The 21107-nt window shown below is 42.9% G+C and overlaps 1 protein-coding gene across 6 annotated transcripts in view; it reads left to right on the forward strand.

Annotated features, from left to right (window-relative positions):
• Positions 1-21107, forward strand: part of LRP1B (LDL receptor related protein 1B) — a 2031260-nt gene that overhangs the window by 1644296 nt on the left and 365857 nt on the right. For all 6 annotated transcript variants that reach the window (XM_068245873.1, XM_068245875.1, XM_068245874.1 and 3 more), the window contains exons 44-46: positions 5741-5933; positions 12997-13122; positions 17613-17741. In XM_068245873.1, the coding sequence (XP_068101974.1) occupies positions 5741-5933; positions 12997-13122; positions 17613-17741 (448 nt within the window). The remainder of the gene's footprint in view (positions 1-5740; positions 5934-12996; positions 13123-17612; positions 17742-21107) is intronic.

A 21107-nucleotide genomic window follows, 5' to 3' on the forward strand; every position in this document is an offset into this window, starting at 1 on the left:
TGGAAATAAAGGTGCATTTTTTCCATTTTGCATCTATCACTATTTACAAGTTTAAAATAAAAAAAAAATATAGAAATATTTCATCTTTACATTGATATTTAAAAAGTTTAGACCCTTAGGTAAATATTTACATGTTTTTTTTTATTGTAATGGTTTTTTTATATTAAACATTTTATTTGGGTATTTTTGGGAGGGTGGGATGTAAACCATAGTTTAATAATGTAAATGTGTGTTGTTTTTCATTTTTTTTTTACTTTTAGTTGTAGTTTTACTTTTTGGCCACAAGATGGCGGCCATGAGTTTGTTTACATGACGTCACTCTAAGCGTAACACACGCTTAGAGTGACGCAGGGGTGAGGAAACAGCCAGAAAAAGCACAGCTTCCGAGAGAAGCTGTCGCTTTTTCAGTGGGGGAAACCATAGCCCGATTCACTGATTGCCTGGCTAACGATCCGCGGGCCGGGAGCACGTGTGCACGAGCACAATCGGCCGCTGGAGCGCGCGGTAGCGCGCATGGTTCTTGGACGTAGTTTCTACGTCCAGGAACCAAAATAGGTTAAACCAATTTCAGACCGATCAAGCACAGTGGCAAGGGCCAAGAACAGGTGTCTTTTCCTATTTTTCTGTGATACCAAAGGCACTCTTGATGGTTTCCTGCTGCTAAAGCCCATCATTTCCAAAGTATGTCTTGCTGTGCGTTGTGATGTGCTTTGTGGTGCACCTGCATTAAATTTGGCTGTAATTTGTCATGTAGATGGCCTTCTTTTGCTGCTGACTATGCGTACTCCTCGACTTTCACCTCTCTTATTCACCAGCCTTTTTTGACCAGAATAGTTCCTATCGCTTTACGTTTTGTTTTCTCAACTGCTATGCTCTAAACACCCGAGATATTGTTAGGTGAGAAAATCCTAAAAGGGTTGTTGTTTTAGAGATACTAGCACCAGCTCTTCTTGCACCAATGATCATCCCTCATTCAAAGTAACTTCAAGAGAAACTGTGACCAAGAATTGAACTATATCCTTATCAGTAGCCGATACCCCCTTTCCCATGAGAAATCTTTTCCTTTTCACAAATGGATCATCAGGGGGCTCTGTATGGCTGATATTGTGGTGAAACTCCTCCCACAGTGTGATGTCAGCACCATGGTCCTGACAGTTTCCTGTCTGTGAACCTCATTGCATTGTGGAAAATAACAGCTGTTTATTCCACAATATTTTATTGGGTTTTTCATAAACATGCCCACTTTAGGCATAACAGTTGTTTACATCTACATACGTAAACTTATGCAATGACTTTGACAATATAATATATTGTACATTATAAGATTGTATACAAGTGGTCACAACAATATAGATAAGGAATTATATTTCCTTGATAAAATACTTTAATGAACATATATCTGTATTTATAAGACATAGTATATATATATATAAGTTAGCATTTATCCGGAACAGGACCTGCTGGGCAGATGGGGGACCGGGACCACCCTACTAAGCTCCCAGAGGACGCTTCCAACTTACCATATAATGTCTTATTCTTATAAACATACTAAAATTAATACTTTAGTTATCAAATATTTCTGTGGATAACTTCCCAATAACAGCTGTTTACAGCTGGGCCCAACATCCAAAAAAGCAAGCAGCATCTCCTTCCACTGACATCACCTGTCAGCAGTAAAAATATCACCATGTGGTAAATGTCAGAATGTAAATCAGGGAAGGAAAGATTTTACAATGAGCAAACACTGACTAAATCATTTATACATTGTAAAAATGAAGCATTACATTATTTTCACTGGAGTTCCTCTTTAAATCTTTTATTTTACCCATTTTGACATTAACTTCCATGATAACTACATCGTCCGAAGCTGAGAGTTCCTTATATAAGCAATTCAGGATCGTTACATCTCTCTGTGTCACTGTTGGACAGCTTTACTTTCAAATAACAGGCTGTCTCTAATTGGCTGTAGGCCTTGGGAGTTTGTGTTTGGTAATGGCTGCTTGTCTATTGAAGCATTGCTGTGTGATAACTAACATAATGCACCGTAACATAGTGTGAACCCACAGCAGTAGTGGAGTTTCCCTTTACAGGCACTGTAGTGACATATAGAAGAATGTAATATATTATTTAGGATACCCACTTTTACATTCATTATCCTGGTTTCAGCATCGGAAACACTTCCTATATCTCTATATATTGTTGTTTATTGGAATGTAAGCCCCACCCTCCCGGTGAAGTCACAGCCTAGGCTGTTTAGTTACGCAGAATTCTCCTCCCCGAGCATTCTGGGGGACCAGGTATTATTTCTGCTGGCTTCAGAACACAAAAAATGCATTCCGCAGATATATATCTGCCAACAGTAAAGATGTTGCCCCCTTTGATACATTTCAGAATGTAAATCAGGGTGAGCAAAGAATTTAAAATGGGAAAACACTGACTAAAGAATTTATAAAGTAATATTGTAAGAAGAAATAAGTAATGTTGTTCATTACATTATTTCCACTACAGGCACTCTTTAATACAGTATCACAAAGGCGTACTCGTTTATTGACATAGATGCCCTCTGCATCTACTGCAAATTAATGTACCAATTTCTTTTTGAAAACAAATTTATTTTTATAAGTACTACTTTGAAAAAAAATATCTCAAAATCCATGTTTATAGATTGCCAGAAAGCTCCTTGTTTTGCATGCTAAAAGGATAGGGAACTGGTGTATGCTGGGAATTTAAAGCTTAATAGCTAATTCCAAAAAATCAATACCCCAACTCCTAATTTACAAACAAGGCAAATTAATATTGCCTGCGCTTCAAAGAGTTTCCCACTACACATGGGCCTAAATTAATTAGTTAGCAAATCCTTATACATTACTTATGCAAATTCACGGAAAAGCTTTCCCATGTAAATCAAGTCCATCTGCACTTCACTTTTCTATATGGTGTTTTCTTAAAGAGGACAAATTCCTATACGGGGCTGTAGCTGGCTGCCAGTCTGTGAATACTACAATCTGCACATTCAAAAATGACCAGAGATGGTATACTTAGATCATAAAAGAGGAATTGAAACTAAAGGCGCATACACACTCCATACTTCCCGCAAACGACAGGTCCGCCAGACCCTGCCGCTGGGCGGACGTTCTGCAGACTGTAGTGCGTGTATTCGCGCTGTTAGCAGACTGATAAGGCTGTTTCTGAAAGATCCGCTGAGCGGATCGGACATTCTGCCGACAGTAGCACATGTGTACGCGCTGTCGGCAAACGGATAAGGCTGTTTGTGAAAGATCCATTGAGCGGATCATTCAGAAATAGCCTTATCAGTCTGCCGACAGCACGTTCACATATGCTACTGTCGGCAAAACGTCCGCCCATCCGGAGGGTCTGACAGACCCATCGTTTGCGCAAGTATGGCGTGTGTATGCACCTTAAGGATTGCTCTTTATCCCAATCAGTAGCTGATATACCCTTTTCCCGCGAGAAATCTTTACCTTTTCTCGAATAGATCATCAAGGGAAGCTGTATGGCTGATATTGTGGTGAAACCCCTCCCACAGTGTGATGTCATGAACTAGGTCCTGACAGTTTCCTGTCTGTGAGTCTTGTTGCATTGTGGGAAATAACAGCTGTTTCCAACTGACAAGTAACCAGTATCTCCCTCTGTGCATATGTATAGCTATAATAAAAAAAAAAAAACTTTCAGCCTATTGCATCATTAGGGTGTGTGGTTATAGATAAAAGCACTTAGTGCTGTCTGTTTTTTTCATGTCTGCCAGTAGTAAAGATGCCGACGTGCAGGATGATTGTGGATCAAACAATATGGACAAATTACATGAAAATTATCAATCATTTCTTGATCTCTCTTCTATTCTTTGCAATGTATTGATTCATTTGTTTCTCCCTTTTTACTACAGTTCCCCTTCAAAGTAAACTGAGACAGCAAAAATATGTACACGCAAGACTGCACACTGAATAGATATCTGCCCATTATCTCATCAGTGTGGCTTCTGTGCTGATGTGAATAGCTAATCCGTTTTTATAAACTACTGGGCGGCTGGCACCCACAAAGGTATAAAATAATTAAAAGCAGTTTAAAAGGAAGGGTAATGGTGGCTTACATCTCTCTGAAGATGCACACCAGATGTATACGGCGAAATATTACAATTTTATTTGCACACAAAAAACAAAAACACACACAGTGGCAATGCGTTCTTTCTGTCCCGGCTCTTTAGGTCTATAAAGGTAAAGTGCCAACGGCTGTGATTTTGTCCATCTCGAGTGCCTCTGAAATGAGTTTTTATGTCTGCTTCCTGTTTAAGCTAGGGCCTTTTCAGACCAATTTGATGCCCCAGATAAGGTAACCCTGTCACGCTTTCCACCACAGGCACACTCTGTGCAGAAGGTGAAGGGATAGGACTAGTGGCATGAACCCCTCAATAGTATGAGACAAGGTTTACACTACAGGGGATACTGAAATGCTGAAAAACACAACTAAGGGCCCTAGAACAGAGGAATACATTACAGGAACAATGGATATACTGTGAAGACTGGAATAAAAATTGATGAAAAAGATGCAATATTGTACCATGTACACTGGAGGGTGGCTTACCTTCTGATAAAGGAAAATACAAGATAAAAGGAAAGACCTTTAATTACAACATGTTTCGCTGAATACAGCCAGCTTCATCGGGTGATATCTTGGTACTTGTTAGGAGTTGATAGAGTCTGTACAACCTGCGCCCAGAAACTGCCCTGAAACTAGGTCTAAGAAAGTTTGTACAAATGAAGCATGGATTAAAAAAGTATATCCTGTGACACCTACAAGATATATACCCAATATGTTGTGTCATGATCTTTGAATATGGATTCTACCTTGTTTATAATATGCACCTAAAAATGAAAGCCACATTTTTGCTGATGAAATCACTGTATAATCCTGGAGACTGATAAATGAACTATTTCACATCTTCTAGTCTGATCAGCTACTTCTCTGAGGATTTTTTGTGTGTGTTCAAAGATAACCCTTTTGTCCTTGCAGCTGTAGTACAAACAGTCTGTTGGTCCTGTTATCTTTTGACTCATTCGAACAGTTGAGTCATCCAGCTGGCTAGAGAGTGCGTTTAAAACTTCTGCAGCTGATAAGTTGTGAAGAAGAAAAGAAAATGATACATTACAAATGGTATTCCCGAGAAAGCTATAGCGCCATTAAGTGACTGGCCTTAAAGCAGACTCAAACCAAACTTTTTTTTAATTAAAAATATTTAGTTGCACCACTCTGACACACACAAAGATAAATAAACACTCCTTCAAGCCTATGAGCATTTCAGTGCATGCTTTTCACCCTTCTCTTTTTATAGCTAGGGTTATACAGGGGGCAGCCATTAGCAATTCCTCCATTGCCAGACACCATCTACTCCACCAGTTTGCCGGAAAAATCCCGGCAATTTGAAAGGAAGGGAGGGGTTCCTCCAATAAATGTAAAATATTTTATATTTGTCATCATGCAGCTGAAAAAAGGCTGCTATTTATTATTATAATTTAGAAAATAGATTTTATTTCTGAAATCTTGTATTTTTAATTTGGGTCCACTTTAAGAGCAACCACATAAAGCTGAAAGTCTTGGGTAGAGGTGACATCAGGACATCAGTAGGCCGAAATCAATCCATGCTTAGAATGGGTGTAATAAGATCTCATTGTGTATTGAACATTATCTCTTGACATTTTAGATAATTGTAAAATGTTCTGCACAGGTGATTGTCAAGTCGGGACCAGGCACATTCTTGAGCATGGCAATCTACGATAACTACATATTCTGGTCAGACTGGGTGAGGAGAGCCATACTGAGATCCAACAAGTACACCGGTGGGGAGACCAAGGTTCTTCGCTCAGATATCCCTCATCAACCTCTGGGAATTATTGCTGTGGCCAATGACACCAACAGCTGTAAGTAGTAAATATCTCTCCTGACTAGTACTTTAAATGTCACATTTCGTATTGTTCCAAAACCTGTAGGTTGTACTAGTTGAATTTATGGGGTGAAACATGGCAAATAAAACTAAAAATGGACACCAAACAAGAGTGATGCAAGGTTATGAAGCACTGTTCTTGGAAAAGGTGTTCAATATAGATAGTCAAACACTTTAAGTGATCCTGGAACCCATGTTTAGCACTTTGCAAACCTGAGTAGGCTTGTGGTTGGTTCCAAGCTTGTGTAGGTTATGATGATACAGCTGTACATGTGGCCATTGGCTGGATAGTGTATTGGTTAAAGCGGATCCGAGATGAAAAACTAACTATAACAAGTAACTTGTCTATATATCGTATCTAAAGTTTAGATAGTTTACACAGCATATCTTGCTGCAAACAGCTTTAATAGAATATGATTGATTATTCCTGTGATACAATGACAGCAGCCATGTTGTTTGTAAACATTACACAGAAGCAGGCTTATCTGCATCTGGGGCAAAACAACCTAATCCCCCCTCCTCCTCCCCCCTCCCCTCTGCCTCTGAAACCTCTGGCTAGTAATACCTCCCCCTCCTCCTGCCCAGACTGAGCTCCCATGAGCCCTTGCTACTGCCAAGGCTCTCTGAAAACCTGTGGGCCTGGCTTCTTTAGTTTATAGGGAATTAGAGTATTAAAACAAAAGCAAAAAAGTATTTGGCTTGAGGAATGCCCTATAAACAATAGGAAAGGAAGACAATTATGCAATGTGTAAAAGTTCATCTCGGATCCACTTTAAGGGGCCCTGCCTCTGACACAAGGAATAGAAGGGTACCAGGGCTTGAATCTTGACTCTTTCTGTTCAGTGAGCCAGCACTTACTCAGTAGAAGACCTTAGGCAAGACTCCCTAACACTGCTACTGCCTATAGAGTGTGTCCTAGTGGCTGCAGCTCTGGCGCATTGAATACTCCAGTAGAACAGCACAATATAAATTTCATTTATCTTGTCTTTGTCTTGTTAAAACTGAGTTGAACCATTTTCAGTTTAAAGTGTACCTAAAGTGAAGTGAACGGCCTTAACGGCCTGAAAAGGGAAATGGAAGCTGCCATATTTATTTCCATTTAAACAATGCAGGCTACCTGGCTGTCCTGCTAATCATCTTCTTCTACTACCTTTACCCATAGACCCTGAATAAGCATGCAGATCAAATGTTTGATCTCAGTTTGCATTTACTGCATGCTTGTTTCCGGTGTGTGATTCAGACACTACTGATGCATAAAGATCAGTAGGATGCCATACAACAGGTATTGTTTAATATGAAATAAATATGGCAGCCTCCATATCCCTGTCAGGTCAGTTGTCCTTTAAATTAAGACTGGCCCCATGCTGTAGGGTTTTCTTTACTAATATCCTGCCTTGAATCATGTTGTCTTTATCAGTATGGTGGAAGAAAGACGATTTATTCTCTAACTTCGAAGAAAAGGAGTAAGCTTTTGGTTATGAAGCCTACCTCAGACTCAGGCATCAAATCTAAGGACACAGGAATTAAGTCTGAAGAAGGCTTCATAACTGAAAGCTTACTCCCTTCCTTCGAAGTTAGCCAATAAATTGTATTATTCTGATTCAAAACATCTTTCTTCTACTCATGGCTAACATGGTACAATACTCCACTGCTACTAGTATGGTGGCGTGATCCCTTCTGGCAAGTTCTTGGCAAACCCAATTATCAGAGCAGTTATACGAAAACTTAACCCTGGTGCAGTACCAGCTTCCATCTCTTGCTGCAAGCAGTGTCCTGTCATTTACACCATATCCTCACCACATGACTAAAGAAACTGGAAGTGGTAAAGTGGGCGGGGGATTGATATCACACTGTCAACAGAGAATGAAGGAGACTGTCTTTACATCTGGGTCAAGCTCTGGGCCACTACTCTGATAGTCAAATTTCCTAGAGGTCACCAAAAGGGATTTCTCTACCTTTGAGTGCGAGTACAGGCAACCTATAGCATGGGGCCTGTCTCAGTTTAATCGCTTTTACCTTCACTTTAGGTTTACTGCTTAGGCTTTGTATAGCTGGGATGGGACCCTTTTCTCATCCTCCTCTTATGTTTAGTCGACTTTTTGTGACCATATGTACTTTTTTGCACACCAGCTTCATTTAGCTATTGCCATTGGCGTACCTAGGCCATTTGACTTCTGGTGCTGGGTATTAAATGACCCCCCCACCCGAGTGCGTGTGGCATGCTAAGCAGGCCATGGTGCTGCTTAGCTCGTTATAGTCCATGATGCGCCTTCCTGTCACCGTTCAGCTCTCAACCAGCACCCGGAATGTCTTCCTGCATCACGTGATTACATGCATGCAGGAAGAGATGCCGGCACTAGGGGGAGAGCTTAGCGCTGAGAGGAGGTCGGACATCGCTGGACTCCGGTGGTTTAGCAGGTGAGTAAATGGCACGCCATGGCTCCTTCCACTCGCAAAACTCTGTATTCGGTCAGCTGCAGGAGGTCTCCAGTGTCACTCACCCTGCCATGGCGACACCTGGGGCCATATGCAATTAATTTTTTTCTCCTGACTTTTCTCTGGGTAATATTTGCACAACTTGTCAATTAAATGCCCTTTAAACCTCCAGCAAGCAAGAAAATACTCAAAATAATTTCTGTAGTACCCTTGCACCTACTGTTTGATGCTTTTTCAACTGCAAAGTGCTGAGAAATTATTTTAAACAGAAGATAAAAAATTATCTCCTAGTAGAAACCTCAGGAGAAAAAGCTAATTGCATAAAGCACCTGGTGCAGTTTGTTCCTGCCGTCAGTAGTGCGCCTCTGGCTATTGCACAGGCATGTTCAAAAGACAATGCCAGTTTACCTGATTGGAAAAGTTGGTCTCATTACATTTTTTGTATGTCACTCATCATATTGCACCATAATTGTGTGTGTTTGGTGAAATCAGAATCACAATCGCACAGCGGTTGCGATTATGAATGCAATTCCTAGTAGAAAATGGCCCGATCTTTTTTATGCTATTCAGAAGTTAAATAACTTTTTCTGAGTACGGTCTTTGTGTTCTCCTTTCAATACATGTTTTTTTATACATAAAACTTTCAGCTAAATGATTTAGTTCGTCAGTAAGATGCGGCGTGCCTCCGATCTGCCAACACGGAGAGCCGTCCTGCCAGGAAACACAGGAGAATTTTTGACTTGTAAAACTTCTTAGATGATGCGCAGAATTCATCACATTATATAGTAATATGCCCAGTGGCGAATTCAGCTCCCTCCTCTCTCTGCTATCTGGCAGAGAGTCACACGCACTCCTAAAATATGAAAGAAAATACATCAGATTCTGCTCCAAACACAAATGTAAAGCCACGCATTACCCCTGCCAGGGTTGGGCAAGGAACAGGCTTTCTGTCATATTGGAGCAATGACATATGCTGTGTTTACATTGGATTGTTCTAGATCTGAGATTTATAGGAGATTTCAGAGTGAATGAATTGTTTCCTGATTATTTGCATATTTGTCTTCTATCCATGAGGCAAATTGCTTTCTTTTACTTACTGAAGTGGGGGTCATAGGCAAAACTGTGCAAAACAGCGCAGGGAAATGTGGGCGCACCATGCGCCACCTTAGGCTGTAATGTGAATTATGGCTGTAGTGGTGCTCAGGCTTCGTCCAAAGATGGACATGATAGCTGGCAGACAAATTATGTCTTACCCCCTGAGTGCACGGCGGCCTGGAGGGGTAATAATAATTAGCGCCGCCGGGACTTTTGCAGGGGCAGTGTGACCTGCAGTGATGTAACTAGGGAGCTTGGGGCCCCAGCACAAGTTTTACATGGGGCCCCAAGCACTCATTTGATGTTAAGCCCCAAAACCTATCTAGGACAGCTGCAGTTTCACAGAGGTATATTTAGAGTAAGGAAGCAGTTTGTTAAAGAGGAGCTGTCGCGAAAAATCTTAAAATGTTAAACACATAAAAATAAGAAGTGTATTTCTTCCTGAGTAAAATGAGCCATAAATTACTTATTTCCTATGTTCCTGTCACTTATAATACGTAGTAGAAATCTGACATTACCGACAGGTTTTGGGCTAGTCCATCTCTCCATAGGGGATTCTCAGCATAGCCTTTATTCTTTATAAAGACATTCCCTAAAAAATGATTTATATAAAGATGCTGGTCATGCTCCCTGCTCGCTGTACACTATTTTGGCAGTTGGACAGAGCAACTGCCATTCACTAAGTGCTTTTAAAAACAAAGAAAACCCTGGGAACCCCGCTATGAGAAGATGGGCTAGTCCAAATTCTGTCAGTAATGTCAGATTTCTACTACCTACTGTAAGTGACAGCAACATAGGAGAAAAGTAATTTATGGCTCATTTTACTCAGGAAGAAATGTACTCCTTAATTGTATGTGTATTAAATTTTCACAACAGTTCCTCTTTAAGGATTACCACTATGCAATGCACTTATAGAGGTGTTAATCACAAGCATAGTCGTGAGCCGTTTTTCAGCCTCACCCTACACCGAAATTTCCAGACACCATTATTTGCATGAATGCTGTCATAGGACCAGTGCTTTCCAAAACAAGTGTAAACTGTTGCTAGTGTAGTAGTAGCACACAGAGAGACACCTGAGGATATTTCTCAATCTCTCACTCTCTCTCCTGCTCTCCTTTCTTCTGTACCCCAAAACAGGCAAAAATCCACCGAAAGTTGACCATAAATGTCTGCTTCATTTATCCTTTGCTGTTAACTTCCTTAGCGGTAATCACGAGTTCAGCTCGGGGTGGAAAAAACATGTCAGGAGCGGTAACCCCAAACTGAACTCATGGTAGCCGTTGAAAGGCCTATGCAGAGCAATGCACACAGCGGACATTTTAACCCACCTCCAGGGGGATCCCGATGTTGGCCGCCCTTCTTCTTCCTCTCCTCCGAGGCTCTGCTTCCACCTGGTGAAATCGCCGTCTGTCGTCATGATGACAGCCAGTAATCTCACTATAGGGTTACAGCGCCACCCGGAGGATGGAGGGAAAACTGCAGCGCTGGATCCCAGGGAGGTGAGTGAGTGCTGGGCTGCTGCAGTACTCCATAGCAGCATGATTTTTTTCCAGGTTTAAGGATCTAAAAGCAAGGGGGTGAAAAATCATCTGTGTCTGATGAACAAACAACCTACCTCTATGTACAGGGTGCAGGGTGTCCAGATGATGACATTCGTGTGACGAACCTTTAGGAATTGGGAGAGGAAACACCACGAGCGCGTGCATGAAAAAAGGGCGCCAGGAAAAAAGGGCTCGGCTGGATAATGAAATGGTGACGGTCGATAACGAAATCTTCATGGCGATAAATATTGTTGTCAAACTTGGTTACCGATAAATACAGTTTTAAGAACAGACGGGAGATAATGAAAGGATAGTAACGTTAAAAATCGTTATGTAATTCAACAATACAGCGTAACCCAACCCTACTCTCACACAGAACCCTCCCATGGTGGTGCCTAAAACTAGCGCCCATTTCGTCCACCCTCAGCCAGCACCCTTTTTGTTTTGCTACCCCAAGAGCACCATATAGTGTAGCATTTCTAGGCAATGAAATAATGTGTGATATAAATACAGGTGAAACTTTAAAAATAACACTATTGTGCATTACTACTTAACTGGACTAAAGTCCATTTATTTCAGTAACTCCACTTAAAAGATGACATATATGATATATATGAAATACTCACTACATACAATGCAAGAAATTTCAAGCCTTTATTTGTTATAATTTTCATAGTCACTGCCAGTGGGCACCACCAGCATACAAGTGAGGCACGCCCCTGCTTTCAGGCCTCACTTTACAGTGGGACCTCACTGTCCTGCTGGCGGCCTGCCCTGTGCTCTGCAGCACAGCCATCTAGCATAACTTACATGCCCTGTTCCAGCGCCAATTCTCACTGCTCTCTCCTGTCACTGGCATCACGTCTTGTGTCACCATGGCTACCTCCAGATCGTCGGGCGCCTCTCATGACAGAAGTGACCATGGTGGTAGGACATGAAGTCGGTGACAGTAGGAGAGAGCGTCGAGAGTCTCCAAGCTACTTTTATTGTTGGCACCTATGCCTGGCTAGCTATACTGGGGGCACCTATACTAGGCTACCTATAAAGGGGGCACCTATGCCTGGCTAGCTATACTGGAGGCACCTTTACCTGGCTACCTATACGATGATCAACTATACCATGCTCCCTATACAGGGGGCACCTATACCTAGCTATCTATACTGGGACACCTATGCCTAGCTATCTATACTGGGGCCACCTATGCCTAGCTATCTATACTGCGGACACCTATACCTGACTACCTATACTGGGGCCACCTATGCCTAGCTATCTATACTGCAGGCACCTATACTTGACTACCTATACTGGGGGCACCTATACCTAGCTATCTATACTGGGGACACCTATACCTGACTACCTATACTGGGGGCATCTATGCCTAGCTATCTATACTGGGGACACCTATACTTCACTACCTATACTGGGGTCACCTATACATAGCTATCTATACTGTGGACACCTATACCTGACTACTCATACTGGGGGCCCCTATATCTGACTACCTATACTACGTGCACAGGGGGAATAGAGGGGGACAAAACAGAATGGATTCATTTTAAGAATGAACTTACAGTCCCTATCTAATTTGTTAACGAGGGACTACCTGTATTTTGCTAGTCACTTTATTAGATACATCTTGTTAGGAGTGTGTATGACCTTTTTTATGCCATCAGAACTGCCTTAATTTTTAATGGCATTCTTCAGTGATTTTGGGTCCATATTAATATGATAGCATGATGCAGTTGGCTCCGCCCACGTCATGTTACGGGAACACATTGACAAAATAATGTATAAATCAATATTGTAAAAAAATAAGCAATTTTATTCATGACGGTATGTTATTTTCACTACAGTTCTTCTTTAAATATAACAGAGCCAATGCCTGCTACTCCGTTAGATAAATATTATATGAGGCTTTGACTGATGTTTGCTTTGTGACACATGGGGTTGTCTTCTCGCCCCATAAAGGTGAGCTGTCACCATGCTCCTACACCAACGGAGGCTGCCACGACCTTTGCCTGCTCACCCCTGACGGCCGCGTCAACTGTTCCTGCAGAGGAGACCGAGTATTATTAGATGACAACAGATGTGTGAGTAAGTAATATATTCTAGACTGCGAAAATAATTTAAAAAAAAGTGTGCATGGAAAAACAACAAGCTCAATACAGCATTAATATTACATGTTGTGTCTTTGACATCTCCCTGCATCCTGGATGTGGTACAGCTGTCACTACCATTTGCTGTTGGTGCTGGGAGAAATAATCAGACGGAAATGCCTGAATGGCTGGGAAACTTCAGCTACCCAAAAGGGTGTTAAAAAAATAAAATCTCAGCCCTTCATCTCTGCTGCTTGTCTGACATTTGTAGCATGTGTCAAAATGAGGCAACTCATAAAAAAATAGCAGGGAAAGGTAATGGGGAGGTGCAGTCAAATCGGCCAATTAGATGCCATGCATTAGGCAACTTATCCTAGACAGTGTGGTTAAAGAGAACCCGAGGTGGGTTTGAAGAATATTATCTGCATACAGAGGCTGGATCTGCCTATACAGCCCAGCCTCTGTTGCTATCCCAAACCCCCCTAAGGTCCCCCTGCACTCTGCAATCCCTCATAAATCACAGCCACGCTGCTGACAAACAGCTTGTCAGAGCTGGCTGTGTTTATCTCTATAGTGTCAGTCTGCTGCTCTCCCCGCGCCCTGCAGAACTCCAGTCCCCGCCTGCATCCCTTCCCTCCCTGCTAATTGGAGGGAAGGGATGGGGGCAGGGACCGGAGCTATGCAGGAGGTGGGGGAGCAGCTGAGACTGACACTACAGATGTAAACACAGCCTCACAGCACGGCTGTGATTTATGAGGGATTGCAGAGTGCAGGGGGACCTTAGTGGGGTTTGGGATAGCAACAGAGGCTGGGCTGGATAGGCAGATCCAGCCTCTGTATGCAGATAACATTATTTAAACACACCTCGGGTTCTCTTTAAAGATTTTAAAGAAGACATAGATGCTTGCTTCCCTTTAAATTAAGTGCATACATTGATCCGAATTGGTATCCAGTCTAGGACTGCATTCCTCCCCTCCCCCCGCACAAGCCTCAGTTTCTCTGCAGTACATCTCGTAAATACACCTGAGACCGAGACACACTCTTTCGTGCATGGACGGTTGGATCCTGGATGATGCTCTTGCCGAGCTCTGCTGCCATTGCCATGTGAACCACAAATTATTCCGGGTGTGTAATTCAGCGTACTTGGCGAATGAAGGTGATACAGATATTGATACTGATTCTGAACCTGGCGGTTTTCTCATCACAGGGTGGGCACTCACAGCAATATCAGCAGTGTATGTGAAGACGGGAGCTCGACCAGAGCAGTGGCCAGGATCCAACTGCACATGTGCAAAACCTAGTATATCTGGATCAAAGGTCTCAACCACAGGTGGTCGGGGCATAGTATGGGACAAACTGTGGAGTAATGGGGGGGAAGGGCGGCAGTGGAGGACACAGCCCTGGACTGGATACTATTGAGGATCGATGTATGTACTGTCTTAGCTCGGATAGCCCTTCAGTATCTTAAAGCAAGCCTGAACTGAAAATTAAAAGTCAAAATAAACATACAAACCTCATACTTACCTCCCATGTAGTCTTACTCATCAATCAATTTCTCCTCTCCTGCATCCTGTTTGTCCACTGGGATCAATGGAATTCTCCCTCCTCCATTTTGAAAATGGCCAATGCCCCATAACGGCTTCCAGGTCAGCACACTGTTAAACTGTAATATAACCCACTTGAGACATAGGGAAACATGGACATTGCCTTGCACATCAGTTGTTCTTTAAGTTATAACTGACAGCACCTGATATATTTCAGTTCTGACTTAGTCTTGTCAGTACTGGAAGGAATCATTGTATGAAGAAAATGGTGAGCTTCTGAGAGGAATTGATGGCGAGATAAGTATGTAATATTTATTTGCAGGTACATCATGTGATTATTTTAAAGAATTTTACTCAGTTCAGGTTTGTATATGGGGACTGCAAATTCCATATTTATTTCCTTTTACTTAATATCAGTTGCCTGGCATCCTGCTGATCTTTCATACAATGGTAGTGTCTGAATGACTCACTTGAAACAAGCATGCAGCTAATCCACTTGGAGCACCTAATCTGCATGCTTGTTCCGGGTCTATGGCTATTAGAGGCGGTGAGGCAAAATTTCACATATGCGAAATTTCGCATCGAAATTCGCATTTACACATCATAATCGTAATGCAAAATTTCTATGAAAATCATAATTAATTTCATATGTAATAGTAATATTTCATAATTTCGTGTAATGTTTCACGTAATTTTCACACAATTTCACAAAATGTTGTGTCGACTTTAGCGATTAATAGCAAAGCCCCCATACATGCTATTGCTACCAAAATACTACACATGTTAAGGAGAATATTGGGTACAAGTCAAAAAAAGAATTTTTCAAAAAGACATTGTAGTTTTTGAGAAAATTGATTTTGAATATGAGAAGAAAAATGGTTTTTAGACCATCATTTTTTGTTTAAAACACATTTTTCTTTGCATTTTTAAAATCGATTTTCTTAAAAACTACAAGGTCTTTTTGGAAAATTCTTTTTTTGACTTGTACCCACGATTCTCCTTAAAGGACTTACGAGGCCTGATTTTTAAAAAAATAAACAAAAAAAGTTAGATACCTGTGTGTTTTTGTAAGGCACGGAGGACGCCGTCCGCGCCCTCCGTGCCGTTCCGCCGGGTCCCCGCTGCCGAATATCCCCCCGAACGACCCCCGACCGCACGGCCCGGGTCGGGCTCTCCAGCCTTCACCAAGATGGCCGCCAGAGCTGCCCGCGGCTGTGCAGTCCGCATAGCCGCAAGTGCAGCTGCACAGCTCTAAGGCCAACCCCCCGATCCATGTAACAGTAGCGTTGGCCTTAGAGCTGCGCAGCCGCACTCGCGGCTACGCGGACTGCGCAGCCGCGGCTAGCTCCGGCGGCCATCTTGGTGAAGGCTGGAGAGCCCGACCCGGGCCGTGCGGTCGGGGGTCGTTCGGGGGGATATTCAGCAGTGGGGACCCGGCGGAACGGCACGGAGGGCGCGGACGGCGTCCTCCGTGCCTTACAAAAACACACAGGTATCTAACTTTTTTTGTTTATTTTTTAAAAATCAGGCCTCAGAAGTCCTTTAACAGATGTAGCAATTTTGGTGTCACTACCATGTATGGGGGCTTTGCTATTCACTGCCAAAGTCGGCACAAAATTACACAAAAAGTACTCGAAATTTTAGGCGAAATTATAAATCACTATACGAAATCAATTGAATTTAGAAAGCACAATTCCGTACAAGCGTAAATGCGAAAATGTACGCAAAATTGTGTGTGATCATAATTAGCTGATTACAATCATTACTGGAAATAAATATGTCATCCCCCAAATCCCTCTCACTACCTAAGACATGGCAGCATTGTTTTGTTTTTCTTTTCTTTTTCTCCAAACCTGCAGGAATAAAAGGCCAATAACAGGAATTATCCTTACATTTAGTATCTAATTTTATGGAAAGTTAAGAATTCCCCTCCTTTTTTATGGGGAATGGGGATTAGCACTTAATGTCTCCTATAGTCAAGCCTAATCTTGCCATTTTATCCAAGCAGAAAACAAAAAATTGTCTAAAGTTACATACTTTTGTTTCTTTTTTCAAATGATTTTTCGATGACTGTCATTTTTTTTTTTTTTTTGCATTTTTGCATGAAAGTGATCATGGCATGGGTACATGGATCATGGCATGGATCATCGCATGGGCACATTCACATGATTAAGTGAACAACATTTTGCGCCGCACAGTGATTACGGCAGTGCACTGTCATGTGCTGTCGCGTGTTCCTGTGGGTAGAAAGAGGGATCGAGGAACGATTGTTTGTTGGGTTGCACTGCTGAGGGTTTCCCACTTCATCTTCCAGTGAGTATGGGGCTTAAAGGGAACCAGAGACGAACGTATATTAAAAATGAAGCAAAGATGTTATACATACCTGGGGCTTCCTCCAGCCCCATAAGCATGGATCGCTCCCACAACGCCGCCCTCCGCTGCCTCTATCACTGGTACCGGGTCCCGTCACTTCCACCGGATGCGGCCATTCTTCCGCATGGACAGGGGCGCACTGTGCTTGCGTCGACTGGCCAAAATGACGGTACCGGCGGACAGAGGCAGCGGAGGACGGTGGTGCGGGAGTGATCCAGGCTGATGGGTCTGGAGGAAGCCCCAGGTATGTATAAATATGTTACTTGTCGTCTCTGGTTCTCTTTAAAGAGTTTACCCCATTTCAAGTTGTAGTGACAGCTTTCACAAAATACAGGAAGTGAGTTTTTTTTTTTTGTCTGTTAATTATTTTTATTGAATAGAAGGACAGAGATGTCAATAAGAATCTCAAAATATTCTTTGCTTCTTTCCCAATTTGTAAACATATATATATATATTTTTTTTTACTTTTTTGTCTAGATTTGAACTTCCAAAACACTTTTTTCCATGTTATTTTTTGCTTTTTTTTTAAATTACTTTTTACCCTTTAATTTGCCTCCTATTATGTTTCTAGCCAGAAACGCCTCTTGCAACGCTTTCTCAGAGTTTGAGTGCGGGAATGGTGAATGCATTGACTATCAGCTGACCTGTGACGGTACAGTTCACTGCAAGGATAAATCTGATGAGAAGCAGTCCTTTTGTGGTAAGTCATACCAAAATGGCTTCATCATTCCAGATGTTTGAAGCTTGAAATCAATTATATGGCAATTTATGAAATTCACTATGGGACTTGTTTATAATGCAGCAATCAAAAATCCCTGTTTGCTGCCAAAAAAATAAAATAAATAAATGGAATAGCAATTGCTGTGTGCAGCAAAGTATTTAGTCACAGAGTCATTCTAATACTTTGGAATAGAGATGGAAAATTAGGGGGGGGGGGGGGGGGGGGACGTTAAAAAATACAATAAAGCATTAATGTTCCGAACTGAAAAAATATGTTCTTTTGTACTTCATTTGTGACCTTTAAAGGTTATCCGAGTTAGGTTAAATAGAATAGAGTACATACATTTGTCAGCAATGGTATCCAATCCAGGACTGTGTCCTCCATTCCTCCCCCTCGCCAACCTCCACAAGCCACCGTTTCTCCTCAATTTGTTACATAAAACTACATTTCAAACGGATAAACTTAAGTTCACAAATGTACACATGCACAGTTGGATGTGCGTGTCTTCACATGCACTGTTGTGAGTGCCGTGATAAGAGAGCTGTGCGGCCACATGGCAGCTAGGAAACAACTGGGCATGTGCAAAACATAGTCTCTCCGGTTCAAAGGTCCCAACCACAGGTGGTCGGAGCCTAAAACAGGCCAAATTCTAGAGAAACAGAGGCTTGTGGACAGAACAAAGGACATATTCCTCGTGTGGCTACTATTGCGGACAAATGAATGAACTTTATTTAATGCCATTTTTCAGCTTGGACATGCTTTAAGCCTTGAACACACTGTCAATTAATGTTGCCCTTAATAGCTATTGCTGGACCCTTTGGGCAACATTGTGGGAATGTGTGTACAGACACTGTATTTGGCTGTAGTTGGACAGCATGCAATGTTCAATAAAGGAACAGAAGCTAATGTAATTGATTAAGAAAATGCACACACTGCCACATGTTAAATTAGTGTCCAAGAACCCGTGGGGGGACTTTATTGGATGTTAAATTAACATCCAAGATTATGAAGTGGTTAAACAACCAACTGGGATACATGACATACATAATCTGTAAAGTATAAGAACAGTAAGTCATGGCATGATGGATCTCATAAACACCCCCATTTGGCTTCCCTTGTGATCTAGGGCTTAACTTTCAGCATAGTGTTCCTGGTCTAGAGTGGGCCAAGCATAATGCAAAGTGAGAACACCAATTGTGAGCCACATTTGATAGCTCTGTGGGCCAGTTTTGGCATGCAGGCCAGAGTTTGATATGTATGCTCTAGACTGTAAGCTTGCAAGGGCAGGGACCTCCTCTAAGCATTTCCTATGCTGCTGTAATTTACCATATGAACATGCGCCAGTATTAGCGATGTATCAAACCACACATCATATATATATATATATATATATATATATATATATATATATATATATATATATATATATATATATATATATATATAGTTCCTAAGTTATTGGGGGTTTTACATGCACAATAATTTTGCCTATATGAACTGACCAAATTCTGTGGGAACAAGTATTTCTTTTTTTTTTTTCAAATAGACCTTGTAGTTTTTGAGAAAATCGATTTTCACATCTTTCTGCGGAGGTTATTTTATATAGTGATTTCTGAGTTCTGCATAAACAAAGGTGACACAGTGGGGAACACTGGAGGCACAGGGGAACAGAGGTGACACGGAGGGGGGCACTGGAAGCACAGGGGAACAGAGGTGATACAGAGGGGAACACGGGAGGCACAGGGGAACAGAGGTGACACAGAGGGGGGCACTGGAGGCACAGGGGAACAGAGGTGATACAGAAGGGAACACTGGAGGCACAGGGGAACAGAGGTGACACAGAGGGGAACACTGGAGGCACAGGGGAACAGAGGTGACACGGAGGGGGGCACTGGAAGCACAGGGGAACAGAGATGATACAGAGGGGAACACTGGAGGCACAGGGGAACAGAGGTGACACAGAGGGGGACACTGGAGGCACAGGGGAACAGAGGTGATACAGAGGGGAACACTGGAGGCACAGGGGAACAGAGGTGACACAGAGGGGAACACTGGAGGCACAGGGGAACAGAGGTGACACGGAGGGGGGCACTGGAAGCACAGGGGAACAGAGGTGATACAGAGGGGAACACTGGAGGCACAGGGGAACAGAGGTGACACAGAGGGGGGCACTGGAAGCACAGGGGAACAGAGGTGATACCGAGGGGGGCACTGGAGGCACAGGGGAACAGAGGTGATACAGAGTGGGACACTGGAGGCACAGGGGAACAGAGGTGATACAGAGGGGGGCACTGGAAGCACAGGGGAACAGAGGTGATACAGAGGGGGACACAGGGGAACAGAGGTGACACAGAGGGGGGCACTGGAGCCACAGGGGAAAAGAGGTGACACAGAGTGGGGCACTGGAGGCACAGGGGAACAGAGGTGACACAGAGGGTGGCACTGGAGGCACAGGGGAACAGAGGTGATACCGAGGGGGGCACTGGAGGCACAGGGAACAGAGGTGACACAGAGGAGGGCACTGGAGGCACAGGGGACAGAGGTGACACAGAGGGGACACTGGAGGCACAGGGGAACAGAGGTGACACAGAAGGGGGCACTGGAGGCACAGGGGACAGAGGTGATACAGAGGGGGGCACTGGAGGCACAGAGGAACAGAGGTGACACAGAGGTGACACAGAGGGGGCACTGGAGGCACAGGGGAACAGAGGTGACACAGAGGGAGCACTGGAGGCACAGGGGAACAGAGGTGACACAGAGGGGGGCACAGGGGAACAGAGGTGACACAGAGGTGGGCACTGGAGGCACAGAGGAGGTACAGGGGACAGAGATGGCACCGTGTTCTTACTTAAAAACAAATTCAGGCTAAGAATGAGCCTACAGTCCCTATGTCGTTAGTTAAAGGAGAACTGTAGAGTGAGGTGTATGGAGGCTGCCATATTTATTTCCTTTTAAGCAGTACCAGTTGCCTGGCAGCACTGCTGATATATTTGGCTGAAGAAGTTTCTGAATCACACCAGAAACAAGCATGCAGCTAATCTTTTCATATCTGTCAAAATTGTCAGAAAAACCTAATCTGCGGCATGCTTGTTTAGGGGCTATGGCTGAAAGTATTGGAGGCAGAGGATCAGCAGGATAGCCAGGTAACTGGCATTGCTTAAATGGAAATAAATATGGCAGCCTCCATACACCTCTCTCTACAGTTCTCCTTTAACCGGGGACTGCTTGTATTTGTACTTGTGTTGCTGGATGTCCTGATTGTACAAAGTTTTGATCGTCCCATGTATCTATGCTCTCCACTATTTGTTTTGTACGATGTACAGCGCTACGGAAGATGTAGGCGCC

Source organism: Hyperolius riggenbachi, chromosome 7, assembly GCF_040937935.1.
Source record: "Hyperolius riggenbachi isolate aHypRig1 chromosome 7, aHypRig1.pri, whole genome shotgun sequence".
Classification (NCBI taxonomy): domain Eukaryota; kingdom Metazoa; phylum Chordata; class Amphibia; order Anura; family Hyperoliidae; genus Hyperolius; species Hyperolius riggenbachi.